This window comes from Carcharhinus amblyrhynchos, chromosome 6 (assembly GCF_965287045.1).
Source record: "Carcharhinus amblyrhynchos chromosome 6, sCarAmb.v2.hapA, whole genome shotgun sequence".
NCBI lineage: Eukaryota > Metazoa > Chordata > Chondrichthyes > Carcharhiniformes > Carcharhinidae > Carcharhinus > Carcharhinus amblyrhynchos.
The window spans coordinates 54,218,520-54,234,145 of record NC_137329.1 but is presented as its reverse complement, the minus strand read 5'-3'; the positions used below and the strand labels follow the sequence as shown (position 1 = coordinate 54,234,145).

The following is a 15,626-nucleotide window of genomic DNA, read 5'->3' as shown; positions in this document are numbered from 1 at the left end:
AGAGAGACTTAATCTGCTATCATTAGTTGTGTTAACATCTGGAATCTAACTTCGTGATTGACACAATGGAGAATATCTCACAACAGCTACCTGTTCACTGTTTGTTTGTTTCTCTTCTAGTGGCGGCCATTTCTCCCTGGAGTGAAATTTGAAATAATCGATTCTCCACACATCTCTCTATACACAGGTAAGTATATCCAATTCCTTTTTCCCAATTCCATTTCTTTTACATGGATTCTTTGTGTTTAAGGCTTGGGTAGATTTTGATGACCACTAACATTACCAGTTGCTAACAATGGTCCCACTCAAAGGCCTTCCAGATCCTTCCCATGGTATTTATTGGAACACTACTCTTATATTTTCCTTTCTGGTATATAGCAAGTGCAGTGAAAGAATAAAAAAGGTGAAAGGTAACAATATGAACGGTGTAAATTTCACGGAAAATGATGGCAATGCACAATAGGTCCATCCAGATCAAAAAGAAAAATAATATTGCATGTGGTGTCTATCCAAACTGTCTCAGTGTTGCACATTTTCAGCACTTTCTGGTTTCAGTGAAAGTACACAAAACCAAAATGTTATTTTCACTGAAACATTGACTTCAAGGACAGTTAGGACCTCTGGTACTGAGCTTCTAGTTCTGGAGGTAAGTTGAAATGATTATAGGTATCTAAAAATAAAAATAGCTGTAAATATTTTTCCTCTCCTGAGGAATGCATTGGATGAGATGAAGACTGAATCCTTACTTCTTCCATTGTAAGAAACAGCTTTGCTATTCAAGATAACAGCAATCACTCTTTTGGGATTGGTAGGGGGTAGGGGGGGATGGTGTTGGCCATATTTAACAGCCTTTTATAGGCTGGCTATTAAATATTAATACAGTGTACTTGTCTCTGCTTTGCGCAATGCTGTGTATTTCTTACAGTTCCCCCTTTCTGCTTACTCTGTGCATCTGTCACTGTCACTACTTCTGCCTACTCTGTGTTTTCAGTTACCACTCACCTCTGCCCACTGTCATCTGTTCATCTGAATTTATTGCTCACAAGCTCTATGGTGCTAACACCCGTTCTTCTTCACCTTGTTTGTCATCCGCCTCTGACGCTGATCTCTATTCTGTTTTTAAAGGCGATTTTGTCCATCATATTTATTGGGGCAGAATTTCCGAGCAGGATGGACTGGGATTATGATTGAGAAAGTGTAGGTTTCCCTGAATGCATAGAGTTTTAACTCTAGGATGAGTGTCATTGTTTTCCCCTAGGTTCCCCACCCAAAAGCCAACAAGCCCGGCAGTCTGTTGGGTGAGGAAGTCTTTGAAAAATGGTGCAGGCAAGGAGCAGAGATGATGGGAGGAAAGATTGCAGTGCAATCAAGATTGGTCATGGGGGTGTATCAGGAAAGCTGACAGGTCATGGAGGTATGTTAAAGAGGAGGCCATGGGTAGAGATTTGGTGATTGTCGGTGGGAGATCCAGGCAGTTAGTGATTAAGGGTTCATGAGAGTTCTAGGTATTGGTCACTAATGAGAGATCAGATCATAAAGATAAGATGGTGTGCTTATAGGATCAGCTTGTTGAGTCTGGAAGAAACTCTCCTGCTCCTCTTGAACCATAAATAGTGCAATAAAGACAGTTACACTAATGATTCAACCCTTATCTCCTTCTGTTACCCACTGGGTTTCCTGAGGCCCACAAAATCTGTCCAATGCATGTTCATCATAGAAACCCTGTTAAAATGAAGACATACAAATTCTTTAAAAGAATTCAATGATCAACCTGCCCCTGGGAGTTGGATAGTTACCAGCCCTTGTCCTTTCTCCATTACAAATAGAAGTAGATGTGTTTGAGGCAAATTTGTATTTTATCTGAAAGTTTTAACAATTTTATTTCTCATTTGACCCAAATCCATCTGTTTTGAGGGGTTAAATTTAACCACACTGACTTTGAAAAAAAGTATTTGTCAAACCTTTCTTTTCGTATGTGTGTGTCCCTGTCATATATCCTAAGCATTTTTTAAATGAAATTACTATTGCTTTCAACCATGGTGTTTGCTATGAATTAATCAAGTACTGCCACGACTAATGTGATGCATCTTATTTCTCCTCTGCACAGTTTTGAGTGATTAAGAGGTTGCGCGTGCTGTCAGTACAGGGAGTGGAGCAATTCACCATGTTCCACTGCATATCTTTTAAGTTTAATTAGTATTCAACCGTTTGCGGAATTGTTGTTTAGTAGCTTCCTTCCCACCACCACCCCTCCTGAATAGAAATGCATTACAAATAGACATAACAGTAATAATTGCAGTCATAAAAAGATTAGCACGTTTGGCCAATTTCCAACTTAAAATCCTCTCCCCAGATGCACCAGTCAGGCAATAAATCACATGATTAGTGACATAGGAGTTAATGCTCTGAAAACAATTATTATCCCATGTACATTTAAAAAATCAGCCTGATAGTTTCCCTGGTTATTGCTATTGGAGGATTATACATTTTTTTGTGTCTGTTGTTTAAGTCCCAGTCTAACCTAATGATTGATTTTCTGAACACTTTGTATTCATTGGGAATTTGAAACGCCTGTAATGGTTGCAATACCCCTACATCATGATCAGATGTTTCAGTCTATATGAACATTCAGGCTCAAGGTAATGCAGAGGAGAACAGCAAATAGAATTAAGACATTGGATAGAAGGAAGAAATTGAAACAGATGTGTCATACGCAGGTTTTCCAGGGTGATTGGAAGTGGATACAGGTACGGTTCTGGAGCCACTTCTGTTCATTACGCACATCAATGATTTGGATGTAGGCCTAGAGGGGGTGGTGGCAATATGTACAGATGATACCAAAATATGCAGTAGTTAATTATTTCGAAGACCTAAAGAAACTGTGAAGGGATTACTGATAAGATGGAGGAATGTGTTTAAAAAATCGCAGATAAAATTCGGTAAGTGGGAAGTGGTGCATTTTGGCAAAAATAATGCAGCAATTATTGTCTGGATTGAAGTAGGATGGGTAATGTAGAAGATCATTTGTGGGTGCAGGCTTACTGGATATTAAATGCAGCAGGTCAGGTTGTAAGAAAAGCTAAACATCTAGGTTTCATCTCAAGGCAAAGAGTATTAAAGGCTCAAGGTAATGATAAGATTGTATGACATTCTGATAAGGCTTCAGTTAGAGTACTGTCTGCAATATTAGGTTTTTAGGAAGGATGCAACATGGATGGTTGCCTGGTATGAGATAATACAAACAAAATGTAAAGAATTTATGTTCACTGGAACATTGCTAATTATAGTGCAATATGTTCAAAACGTCTTAAATTAGGAAAATTATAGGACAAGATAGCTGGAAGCAGACTTTCCTGTAAAGTAATCTAGAATGAAGGATAAGAGACACAAATTAAATGTAAGATTTACAACAGATGACAAGAGAACCTCCTGCACATTCAGTTATGAGGCTGTGGAATTCACTTCATGGGTTAGAGAACATAAGAACGTAAGAAATAGGAGCAGGAGTAGGCCATCTAGCCCTTCGAGCCTGCCCCACCATTCAATAAGATCATGGCTGATCTGTCGTGGCTCAGTTCCACTTTCCCGCCCTCTCCCCATAACCCTTAATCCCCTCTCTTATCAAGAACCCATCAACCCGCTTCTTAAAAATATTTAGCGAGGCAGCCTCCACCACTTCAACGGGCAGAGAATTCCAGAGATTCACCACCCTTTGAGTGAAGAAATTCCTCCTCAATTCCGTTCTAAACCGCCCCTTCTTTATCTCGAGGCTGTGCCCCCTAGTCCTACTGTCCTTTCTGAGCGGGAAGAGTCTCTCCACCTCTATCCTATTCATCCCATTCATAATCTTATATGTCTCAATGAGATCTCCCCTCATTCTTCTAAACTCTAACGAGTACAAGCCTAGTTTATTCAGCCTCTCCTCATAGCTCAACCCCCTCAACTCCGATATCAGCCTAGTAAACCTCCTCTGCACTCCCTCTAAGGCCAAAATATCCTTGCGTAAGTGCGGCGACCAAAACTGCACACAGTACTCCAGCTGCGGCCTCACCAGTGCCCTATACAGCTGCAGCAAGACCTCCCTACTTTTATATTCAATCTCCCTCGCTATGAAGGCCAGCATCCCATTCGCCTTCCTGACCACCTGCTGCACCTGCAGGCTGGGTTTTTGCGACTCATGCACAAGGACTCCGAGGTCCCTCTGCACCGTCGCCTGCTGCAGTTTTTCGCCCCGTAAGTAATAGGCCTTCCTACCATTATTCCTACCAAAGCGGACCACCTCGCACTTGCCAACATTAAATTCCATTTGCCATTTCCTGGCCCATTCGCCCAGCCTATCTAGATCCTGCTGCAGACTCTCCACACCCTCCGTGCAATTTGCCGTTCCACCAATCTTGGTGTCATCAGCAAATGTCGACACCATACACTCGGTTCCCTCCTCCAGATCATCTATATAAATGGTAAATAGCTGAGGCCCCAGCACCGACCCCTAAGGCACTCCACTCGTCACCAACCGCCAATCCGAATAGCACCCGTTGACCCCCACTCTCTGCCTCCTATTTGACAACCAATCCTCTATCCACGCTAACACCCTACCCCGAACTCCATGCCCCCTTACCTTCTGCAATAACCTCTTGTGAGGTACCTTGTCAAACGCCTTCTGAAAATCAAGAAAGACCACATCCACCGGCTCTCCTCTATCCACCGCCCTAGACACATCCTCATAGAACTCCAATAAATTTGTCAGACACGACTTCCCCTTAACGAAACCGTGCTGCGTCTGCTCTATCAAGCAATTCCCCTCAAGATGCCTCGCTATTTCCTCCTTGATGACAGATTCTAACATTTTACCTACAACAGACGTGAAACTAACTGGCCTATAATTCCCTGCCTTTTGCCTGCCACCCTTCTTAAACAACGGTGTAACATTAGCTGTTTTCCAATCTACCAGCACTTCCCAGAATCCACGACGTTTGGAAAATAACCACCAAGGCATCCACTATCACCTCCGCCATTTCTTTCAGAACCCTTGGATGCATTCCATCTGGTCCTGGGGACTTGCCCACAATCAGTTCCCCCCAGTCTGTCGAGCACCGCCTCTCTAGTAACAATAATGTCATTGAGACCCTCCTGTCCTGCCAGAGAAGGCCAGGGAATTGGGGAATGGGCTGACCTCCAAAGATGGGCGTGCAGATCACAGATTACACAATTAACCCACACCTGTCACATTGTCCTCCCTGCTCTTTCTTCCCTCTAGCTTTCCATCATTCTCTCCGCCTCTTTCATCTATAACATTCCCTCATGTAATCTAGATTTATTTGTCAGGTCAGAGGGACAAATCCTCTAATCTGCCTAATGCCTGAAAATTATTTCATTTTTCTCCATGCCATCTATCCTGTGATCTCTCTGTCCCTTTCTCTCCCTCTCTCTGTGTCTCTCTGTCTGTCTCTCTTTCTCTGTCTTTCTCTCTCTCTCTGCTCTCTCTTTCTCTCTCGGTCTCTCTATCTCCCTCTATCTCTCTCTCTGTCTCTCTCTCTCTCTCCCCCCCTTTCTGTCATGTATCTCCAATTAAGAGGAACACCTGGGGTAGAATTTTAAGGATGGAAAGCAATTGGTACTTGCCATCACGAGGGTTAGTTCCGAATACGCAACTATCAACTCTCCAAGTCCACTACTGTTAAACGCTGACTTGAGTGTTGATTTGCAGTGGGTGGGACATCCCTCAGTCCTTGGAAGGAGGCCCCACCAATGAGAGCTATCGGCATCTGACAACTCTCCAACTCAGCACAGCTGTGAATGGCCAGAAGTGATATTGCAATGTACTGCCTGGAACTAAGTCCCTGGGCTATTGGAAAGGTAAGCCCTGGGGGTGGGAGGTTAGGGGATGCCCTGTGAGGTGGGGAAGGGGGAATATTTTCATGGCGTCCAGGGTATAGGCTGGAGAAGGGAGGCACCTCAACTCTGAGGGGCTCTTCAGAATGTGGTGCCACCCTGCTTCTCACCTAAGATTGGGAAAAGATTTGTTAGTTTCCCACTCTACTCGTACCTGTTCCCATCAGCCGAAAAATTGACACAGGGAAATTGCCACTGGAGGACCTTAACAGGTGAAAGGTTGGGATTCCCACCCAAGACCCTGCTCGCCCCAGCATGAAATCCAGTTCATTCAATTTTACACCTCCCACCCCCTCCCCTGCCACCTCAGAACCCACCCACCTTGGGGAGAGTGTAATATTCTGCCCTGGAAAATAATTTGATGTCATCAGTCTGCTGGATTAGAACACAGGCTTTCAGAGTGAGAGGATCGTTTATTTACGTACAGTCCCAGATATCATTTTAATAATTGTTAATATCAAAGATAAATTTCAAAACTTTGTGTACTTGTTGTCAGATCATAAAAAATGCATTTATTTTGTCATGAAGTGGAATGTTAATTACAAGCACAATAATTCGAACGCATTAGAAATAAAGATCCCAAAGATTCTGTATTCCTCTTGCATTCAAAAATCTTCCCTTTGTATTCTGCATTATTCTTAAAGCATTTTAGGCAGTTAGTGAATTGGAACCTAAGGATTACAGAATTGATTTCCCAAAGAGAATCTCACCTTATCAGATCTGTACACTGCAGGAAGACAAACAACAGAAGGAGCAGCCTGGTTATTCTCCAGACAACCTCGGCACTATTTATCCAGCATAACCTACACATCAAGGTACTTTCCATAGTATTTCCCAGGAGCCTTGTTCTGGGGTCTGCCATTCCCTAAAGCCTTTGCCACAACAGACTCAGCATCTTGCATATGCTGTCATGTATGCAGGGAGCTGTCATGACACTCTCTTACTTTGCTAGTCCCACTTCTTCCAACATCAAAGCCAAGGGTCAAGGTGGCAGCTCTGTTTATTGGTAGATTCCCTACTTCCATTTCTTAGGCTCAGCAGTTCAGCAGCAGAATGCCACTGTGAGGTACACATGAAGATGGAGGATATAATGATACGGATCCTATGTTCTCAGGCATGGTGAACATTGAAAAATATGTCACTATTGAGAGCCACAGTAACAGCAACTTCTGGGCAGCCTGTTTATACTCATATCCAGAGGTTGTGGTGTGCCAGAATACTGCTGGGAATTGTTAGTGTGAAAACCTGGGCTGATTGCCTTGCAGTTATTTCAATATTTCAGTCTGCTCACAGTGGCCTTATAGCCTAAACTGAAGCCCAGCAGCCTTGAACCATCAGGAATGTTAAAACACACTGGTGAAGTCAGCAGCCTTCGCCCCACACCCCTGACTCTCCTACCTTCCCCCACTGTGCTCATTGTTCCCCACCCCAAACCCTCCCTCTCAGCACATCCTTAGTCCTGCCTTATGGGGGGAGGAGCTTGGGATGAGTGCTTGGGCCAGGAGCTTTGTGTGAGAGTATGGGTGGGAGCTGAGCTCGGGGTAAGGCGGTGGTAGGACGATGATGGTCTTGAGGTGGGAGAGATGGGGGTGAAAGGGTTGGGTATGCAATGGGGGTGATGGGTTGAGGGGGAAACTAGAAGGTGACAAGGTTGTGGAGATGGGGATGATGGGTGGCAGGGAGCTGGGGATGGGGAGAGCAGGGGGATGACGAGTGGGGGGAGAAGGGGGTAGCAAGACCAGGGAGCTCGAAGTGATGAGATCAGGATGCTTGGAATGGACGGGAGCTGGGGGAGATGGGATACAGGGTCAAGGGCATGGGGTGACGCGTAGGGGGAGGGGAAATATGGATGATGAGGTGAAGGGTAAGTGGGGGTGATGGGGTGAGGGAGCTGTGGGTGACTGGGTGGGGGGGAGCTAGAGGCCAGGGAGCTGGGGGTGATGGGGTGATGATCTGAGGGTGATGAGTGGAGGGATAGCTCAGAGTGACGGGGTCAGGAGAGATGAAGGTGATAGTGTAGGGAGGGGGGGGGGTGACAGTGTGGGGGGACATGGGGGTGACAGGTCAGATGGAATGAGGGTGATGGGTGAGTATGAAGATAGGGATGACATTCCTAAGTAGGGGAGGCCGTGGTGTAGTGGTATTGTTGCTGGACTGCTAATCTAGAGACCGAGGATAATACTCTGGGGACTCAGGTTTGAATCCTGTCATGGCAGGTGGAGAAGATTGAATTCCATAAAAATCTAGAATTAAAAGCCCAATGATGACCATGAAACCATTATTGATGGTCTTAAAAACCCATCTTGTACATTAATGTCCTTTAATGAAGGAAATCTGCCACCCTTATTTAGTCTGTTCTATATGTGACTCCTAATTCACAGCAATGTGGTTGACTGTTTTTTAAAAAGAATGCCCACTGAAATGGCCAAACGATTCAATTCAATAAATGCTGGTGACACCCACAATCCTTGAACAAATAGGAAAAAACAGTTATCACGGCTAACCATTGCATCTTAATCCAAGCCATGCCATTAGCACATTACTAGACCCCCATTGTCATACAAAAAGAGTTCTAATATTACATATTCCACTCATTAATTACCACTTTTTACAAAATATGTAATTTGGTTCTCTAACCATGCCTGACCCTTGTGACCATACAAATTTCTCTATGCCCTATTCTTAAACTTCCACAAGCCTACCAAAGGTGTTGTAATGTTGAAAACTATTGCAAGGTATTAAGAAAATTCTTTAGACGGACCCTTCTCTCATAGCTCCCAAATTCTGGGATTGGATATGCTATGGGCCCCTGAGCCACATGATCCTGTGTGTGCAGTCCTATGCTACTTCTGTGAGGGTTTACAGCCTATAAGCCACGCACTGCTTCTGCACTGGGACTGGGAACAGCATTCCTGGTTACCAGAGATTGACGGATGAACTGACTTTACAGAACCAGAAGGAGCCTTCAATATCTGGAAGCAAGTCAACCAAATATTCTTTGCTTCCGCTGAAATGCTGCCTTACATATTTTATCTTTGCTACAAACTTTCTTATCTTTATCTTATCACTGCATCCCCTGAACTAGCTTAACTCCAAAGTTTCAAATCATAGAAATCCTACAATACAAAAGAAGGCCATTCGACCCACAGAGTCTGCACCAACTACAGTCCCACCCAGGTCCTATTCCCGTAACCCCAGCTATTTACCCTGCTAATCCCCTGACACAAGGGGCAATTTATCATGGCCCATCAACCTAACCTGCACATCTTCGGACTCCTCATCTCCATGCTTCTTGTCTACAATTGCGCACTGCATTGATATCAAAATTTAGTCACAATCTTGCCCAGGATATGAAATTGTTGGCACAGCCGACTTTCATATTATTATCTTCCTTCTACAATATTTTTTAATTTTTAAAAATATCCAACTTGGTGTCAGCTAACTACTCATTTGGGATTTATTTTATCTTTTAATCTGTGCCATTCAGCCATTGTGTCACTACCCACCCACCCCACCATAGTCCTCCTTCCTCCCAGCCTTCTACTGACTGTAGTTTTGCATCTAGATTTGACAAGTCTAAAATATAGTTTCTTTCACCTGAGGTTTACTGAGCAAATTATCTCTGGTCAGACGGATTGCAGTGGTGGGCAGTTGTTTACTCATTTCAGAGTAAAGAGCATTGATCTGAAAGGGCTTTAAGAATGGAAAACATTTCAAAAACCACTGCTGCTGAAGAAAAACTCACTGGTATTTCAGAAGAAGTCTTAACTTTCAGTCCATTCAAGAAGTGGGGCCATCACTGTTCCTTAATGCATCAGTGCTTCAGCTAATTGTTAATGTGGAGCCTTAAGGTCCTGAATATGTAGAAGATAAATTACTCTATAGGGTTTGAGAGAAATGTAAATTTGTAAACCCTTAGGTCTATCTCTTTATGAACCCTCTTTGAATGAATTTAACTGCTGCCTCAAGGGCGCCTGTTCAGAAGTGTGAACCTGAACGAAATTAATAAAGGAAACCAAATATTTTCACAGATCACCTCTCTGCCAGGAGAAAATACATTTTTTGCACAGTTTAATAACGTACAGGTGAATTTGATTTGAATGCCAGTGGGCAGTTTCAGAATGAAAAATCAAATGCGAGCCTCACAAATGACTGATGTGTGTTGTGTGTGTGGTGGAGGGCAATTAAACCCAAGGGTGAAACCATTGCTCTTGTTGAATTATTCACCAGCACTTTATTCAATTACTGTCAGATTTCCTTGCCTGGACTTTGCTTCTCTGTTCAGAGAGTTAGCTGGCTCTCCTCAGCTGATATGGCATTTCTTTCTGCGAGGGATCAGGGCTGTTTTATATTCTTTTCCGAAGTAAGTATTTCCTGTTGAGAAAGGCATGGACGTTAGGGAATTTGGGAAAATAAATAGTGATGTCTTGAGGAGTGTACATATTACAGAGAAGGAGGAACTGGAAGTCTTAAGGTGCATCAAGATAGATACATCCTCGGGGCCTGATGAAGTGTATCCCAGGACATTGTGGGGGGCTAGAGGGGAAATTGCGGTTTCTCTAGCAGAGATCTTGTATCATCGACAGTCACAGGTGAGGTGCCTGAAGGTTGGAGGGTGGCAAATGTCCATTTGTTTAAGAAGGGCTGCAGGGAAAAGCCTGGGAACTACAGGCCGGTGAGCCTAACATCTGGAATGGGTAAATTGTTGGAACATATTTTGAGAGACAGCAAGCACAGACATTTAGAGAGGCAAGAATTGATGTACAATCAGCATGGCTTTGTGAATGGAAAATCATGTCTCACAAATTTGATTAAGTTTTTTAAAGAGGTAACCAAAAAGGTAGATGGCAGGACAGAAGACATTGTCTACGTGAACTTTAGCAAGCCCTTTGACAAGGTACTGCATGGTAGGTTGTTGCACAAGGTTAAATCTCACACGATCTAGGGTGAGGTAGCCAATTGGATACAAAATTAGCTTGATGACAAAGGACAGAGAGTGGTTGTAGAGGGTTTTTTTTTCAAACTGGAGGCCTGTGACCACTGGTGTGCCTCAGGGATTGGTGCTTTGTCATTTATATTAATGAGTTGAATGAAAATTTAGGAGGCATGGTTAGTAAGTTTGCAGATCACACGAAGATTGATGGCATAGTGGACAGTGAAGGATGTTATCTAGGATTGCAATGGGATCTTGATCAATTGGACTAGTGGGCTGCTGAATGGCAGATGGAGTTTAATTTAGATAAATATGAAATGATGCATTTTGATAGATCAAACTTGGGCAGGACTTACTCAGTTAATGGGAGGGCACTGGGGAGAGTTATAGAACAAAGAGATCTAGAAGTACAGGTTCATTGTTCCTTGAAAGTGGAGTCGCAAGTGGACAAGGTGGTGAAGAAGGCATTTGGCATGCTTGGTTTCATTGGCCAGAACATTGAATATCAGAGTTGGGATGTCTTGTTGAAGTTGTACAAGAGATTGGTATGACCACATTTGGAATACTGTGTATAGTTCTGGTCACCCTATTATAGAAAGGATATTATTAAACTAGAAAGAGTGCAGAACAGATTTACTAGGATGCTATCAGGATTTGTTGGTTTGAGTTATAAGGAGAGGCTGAATAGACTTGACTTTTTTCCCTGGAGCATAGAAGGCTTAGGGGTGATCTTACAAAGGGCTATAAAATAATGAGGGCCATAGACAAGATAGATAGGTTTAAGGTGAGAGGGGAGAGATACAAAAGGGTCAGAGGGGTTTTTTTTCACACATGGGATGGTAAATGTCTCGAACGAGCTGCCAGAGGCAGTAGTAAAGGTGGGTACAATTTTGTTTTTTAAAAAGATAATTCCATGTATGAAATGGATATAGAGGGATATGGGCCAAATGTGAGCAATTGCGACTAGCTTAGTGGTTGAAAACAAGGTGGCATGGACAGGTTGGGCCGAAGGACCTGTTTTCATGCTGTAAACCTCTACCACTCTATATGTTTTTGGTGCTTTGGAGTAATTCCAATTTGTGTAAAGCTGTCCCAGTGATGCCATATTCTACAATCATCAAATTATAGAAATTTGCAGCACAGAGGAGCCCATTGGGCCCAATGTGTCTGTTCTACTACTGGTGATTAGATCAACATTTGCATATTTAGTTTGTAAACTTCTACATTCATCCCTCTCAAGTACCTGTCAAACACCCTTTTAAAATTATTTATGAATTTAGCTTCCACCACCTTTACAGTTCCAGATTCTGACTACTGTCTGAGTTAAAATAATTCTTCTTCATTTCCCCAACTTTAATTCTCTAATGTTTGGTTTTTGACCCACTGACCAGGGGGAGTAGTTTTTTTCTATTTGCTCTGATCGAAACCTCTCATTATCTTGAATATCTCTATCAGGCTATCTCTTGGCCTTCTGCGTTCCAAAGAGAACAGCTCTAACTTTCAAAGCTCTCTTCAGAACTGAAGTCCATCAGCCCTTGTCTCATTCTGGTAAAACTCCTCTGCACATCATTCTTGAAGTGTGTTGCCCAAAATTATCCAGCATATTGCAGCTGAGGCCTAACCAGTGAGTTATAACTGTGCTGTATTGTAAGATATCCCACTGATCCTAAAGTGTGTTATATTGCAGGATATCGCTCTGATCCAGAACACTGCTAAATTGCAGGATATCTCTCTGATCCAGAACACTGCTAAATTGCAGGATATCTCTGATCCAGAATACTGTTAAATTGCAGGATATCTCACTGATCTGGAACACTGTTAAATTCCAGGATATCACTGTTAAATTGTGGGCTATCTCTCTGATTCAGATCTGTTAAATTGCAGGATATCACTCTGATTCAGAACACTGTTAAGTTGTGGGATATCTCTCTGACCTGGAATACTCAAATACTGCAGGATATCTCATTGATCCTCACTTGCCTTAATGACTTTGACAGTGGAACTGAGGATCACATATTGTTCTCCACCAACAGAGACCTGACATGATGACCTCACCAAGGAGACTGGAGAACATTGAAGCCCTCCAGGTGGTCAGGGACAAGGCCGGGCAGTGACTCTTGGACAGTGCCAGCCTGGCACCCTGGTACTGTCCACAACTCTTTGACATTGCTCAACAGACACCAGGCAGTGTCAAGGGGGCAGGACCTAAGGGGAGGGGCAGGGCCATGACGGGGATACGGGATGGTGAAATCAGGAATTAGCTGGAGCAGTGATCTGCTGGCAGCGGTGGAACCATTGATCAGCTGGGTGTTGGGAGGCTGATTGTGGTCAGCAGTCGGTGGGGGTGGGGGGTGGGGCGGGGGAAGAGGGTGACTGGGCAGGGGGTTGGATATATGGGAAGGTAGGGGAGGGTGTGCAGATCTCCCAATGCACTGTCTACACTTGTACACAGTGCACTGGGAGATCAGGTACGTGTGCAGCAGCGTCCCTACAGCTCCCTGACATGAGTAGGCTCCACCCACTCCATTAATTGCTGCAAATCAAGTTATGCCTCATTTTTATTCTAAGTGCTGTCTGACTGCGTCTGGGAGTTTGCCCAGAAAAAGGGCGCAATTTTCTCCCAATTTCACATTTGCTCGGCACTTAGAATTTTTTTGGTAAGATCTCTCTCCCCATTTCTTCCAAATTCTCAGGACACCTGAAAACACAGCAGCCAATAAAATACTTTAGAAGAAGTCACTGTTATTAAATAGGGGTACAACAGGACAAGGGACTGTTTCATGAAAATGTCCAGGAATAAGGGAGATTAATTTTGCTGATTATCATAAAATATGATGTAGTTTGAAAAAAATGATTTGATCCACAAGATAAGCTATTTTAGTTGTTGTTCCCTGGATGAATTGAAAAATGATGTGGGTATGCCGGCGTTGGACTGGCGTAAACACAGTAAAAAGTCTGACAACACCAGGTTTTATAAATTGGTTGGACTAAAACCTGGTGTTGTCAGACTTTTTACTGAATTGGAAAACACAGACATGAGTAAAGAATGTTGGCTAGATGGTGTGATGGACAACAGATATAGCATTGTAGGCTGATATAATGGGTGCAATGTTACCACCGGGCTGCACCCATGATCAGTGCAGCAAGCTGGGAAAATAATATGCGAGCTAAAAAACCGATATGCACCTGGGGCAAAATCCAATCTCCCTGGCTCCTTCCAGGCGATACAAACCACTTCAAGCTCATTAGCCTGAGATTGACTGTATTTCATTAGCACACTGGTCACGCATACTTCCCGTCTCCAAGATGCTTCCCACCTGTCAAGCAGGATGTCACACTGGCACGAGTCACTACTGGTCAGCACTATCGAAGTTTATGGGGAATACACTGAGACTTTCAGGGGTGACATGAAGGCACCTGAACGTGAAAGGACATGTGAGGAGTTGGGCAGAAAGGCAGCCTTTTGCAAAACCATGCCAAACTCTCAGAGAACCAAGGCAGGCCTTCCAACCAGTCTGCATCAGTAGTCACCTGTCTACACAACTACTTCAGAACTGCCTCTAGAAATGATAAGCTCATGCCCCCTGAAGAGAAAAATCATGCTTACACGGGTTCTTTCCATGGGGACGAGTCTGCCAAGCCAAGAGATTTTCCAACTCAGGTTTGCCACCAGTTTGGCAAAATCCAGCCATATAAGCCCACATGGACTCCCTCTAATACCACACCAGCTGAGGTCAGTTTAGTCAGGTTAGACACAGAACCTAGGATCTTGCTGATCTATCTGACCTGGTTCCATATTGAGCAATGCATTTACTCACCAAGCCACAGGGGGAGTTTGTGCTGAGAGTCTTCTAAAACGTAAGCTCTATTTTTAATGCTCTGAAGCCCTTGCTGAGAGAACTGGCCATTTATATTACCGAGTAATGTGGTAATATAATTTATGATGATTCATCTACTTAGTGTTAAATTATGAATCCTGACAGTCTATCATGTCGCCCTTCTCTAATAATGTGGGCTTCAATTAATACTATAGATCTATTATTTAAACACAGCAGTTGATGGTGTTATGATTAATAGTTTTTCCTTGGAGTTCTCAGGTCGGCGCTCAATAGACAAGATGTTTGTAATTAACAATCCTCTGCTTGTGTCAGAGTCCATTATTGATAGGAGCTGGAAAAGTACATGCAGTCGCTAGAAATGTAGTAGGCAAGATATTGATCCCAGAGTGAGCCTGTAACTAATAACACCAGAGACATATTTAAGTACAAAATACTTGCTACCTGGTGGTAACTATCTAAGTGCTTGTTCTATTTGGACTGAGGACTTTAACATTTCCAAGCTTACTCCACACAAGTTACCCATCAGTGGCTATCACCCGACACTAAAAGTGGCTCGCATTTATTATTTTTCATGATTGGATTCTATTCTTGAATCTAGTCATTTATGAACTTTCACCCATGCCTGGGAGCACTATTGGAGAATTGTGCAAGAAGCGCGTGTTTAATCAACCGCACATGTTAGCAGTTGCCATGGCGATGAGTAGAAGTAATTAACCTTTAGATTTGGAAAAAAAACAGTGATTGCTCAAAATCTGAAATAAACAGAAATGATCAGAGATGCAGTCAGTGTCTGGAATATCAATAAAAGGTGAGTATTATAGATTGGGCTTTTCATTCAAATGGTAATTAAGTTCAAATTAATGAGCAGTTGTTTCTGCCCAGCTAACTATTGGGTGGGCGGTGGATCACTGTATTTCACCATATGGAAATCCTCTGCTTGATTCTTAGAGTCGTCAGTTCTC

The 15,626-nt window shown here is 43.3% G+C and overlaps 1 protein-coding gene across 1 annotated transcript in view; it reads left to right on the top strand.

Moving 5' to 3' along the window:
- Nucleotides 1-15,626, top strand: part of LOC145343931 (N-acetyl-beta-glucosaminyl-glycoprotein 4-beta-N-acetylgalactosaminyltransferase 1-like) — a 720,751-nt gene that overhangs the window by 555,663 nt on the left and 149,462 nt on the right. The window contains exon 9 of the mRNA XM_080190473.1: nucleotides 121-187. Within this exon, the coding sequence (XP_080046599.1) occupies nucleotides 121-187 (67 nt within the window). The remainder of the gene's footprint in view (nucleotides 1-120; nucleotides 188-15,626) is intronic.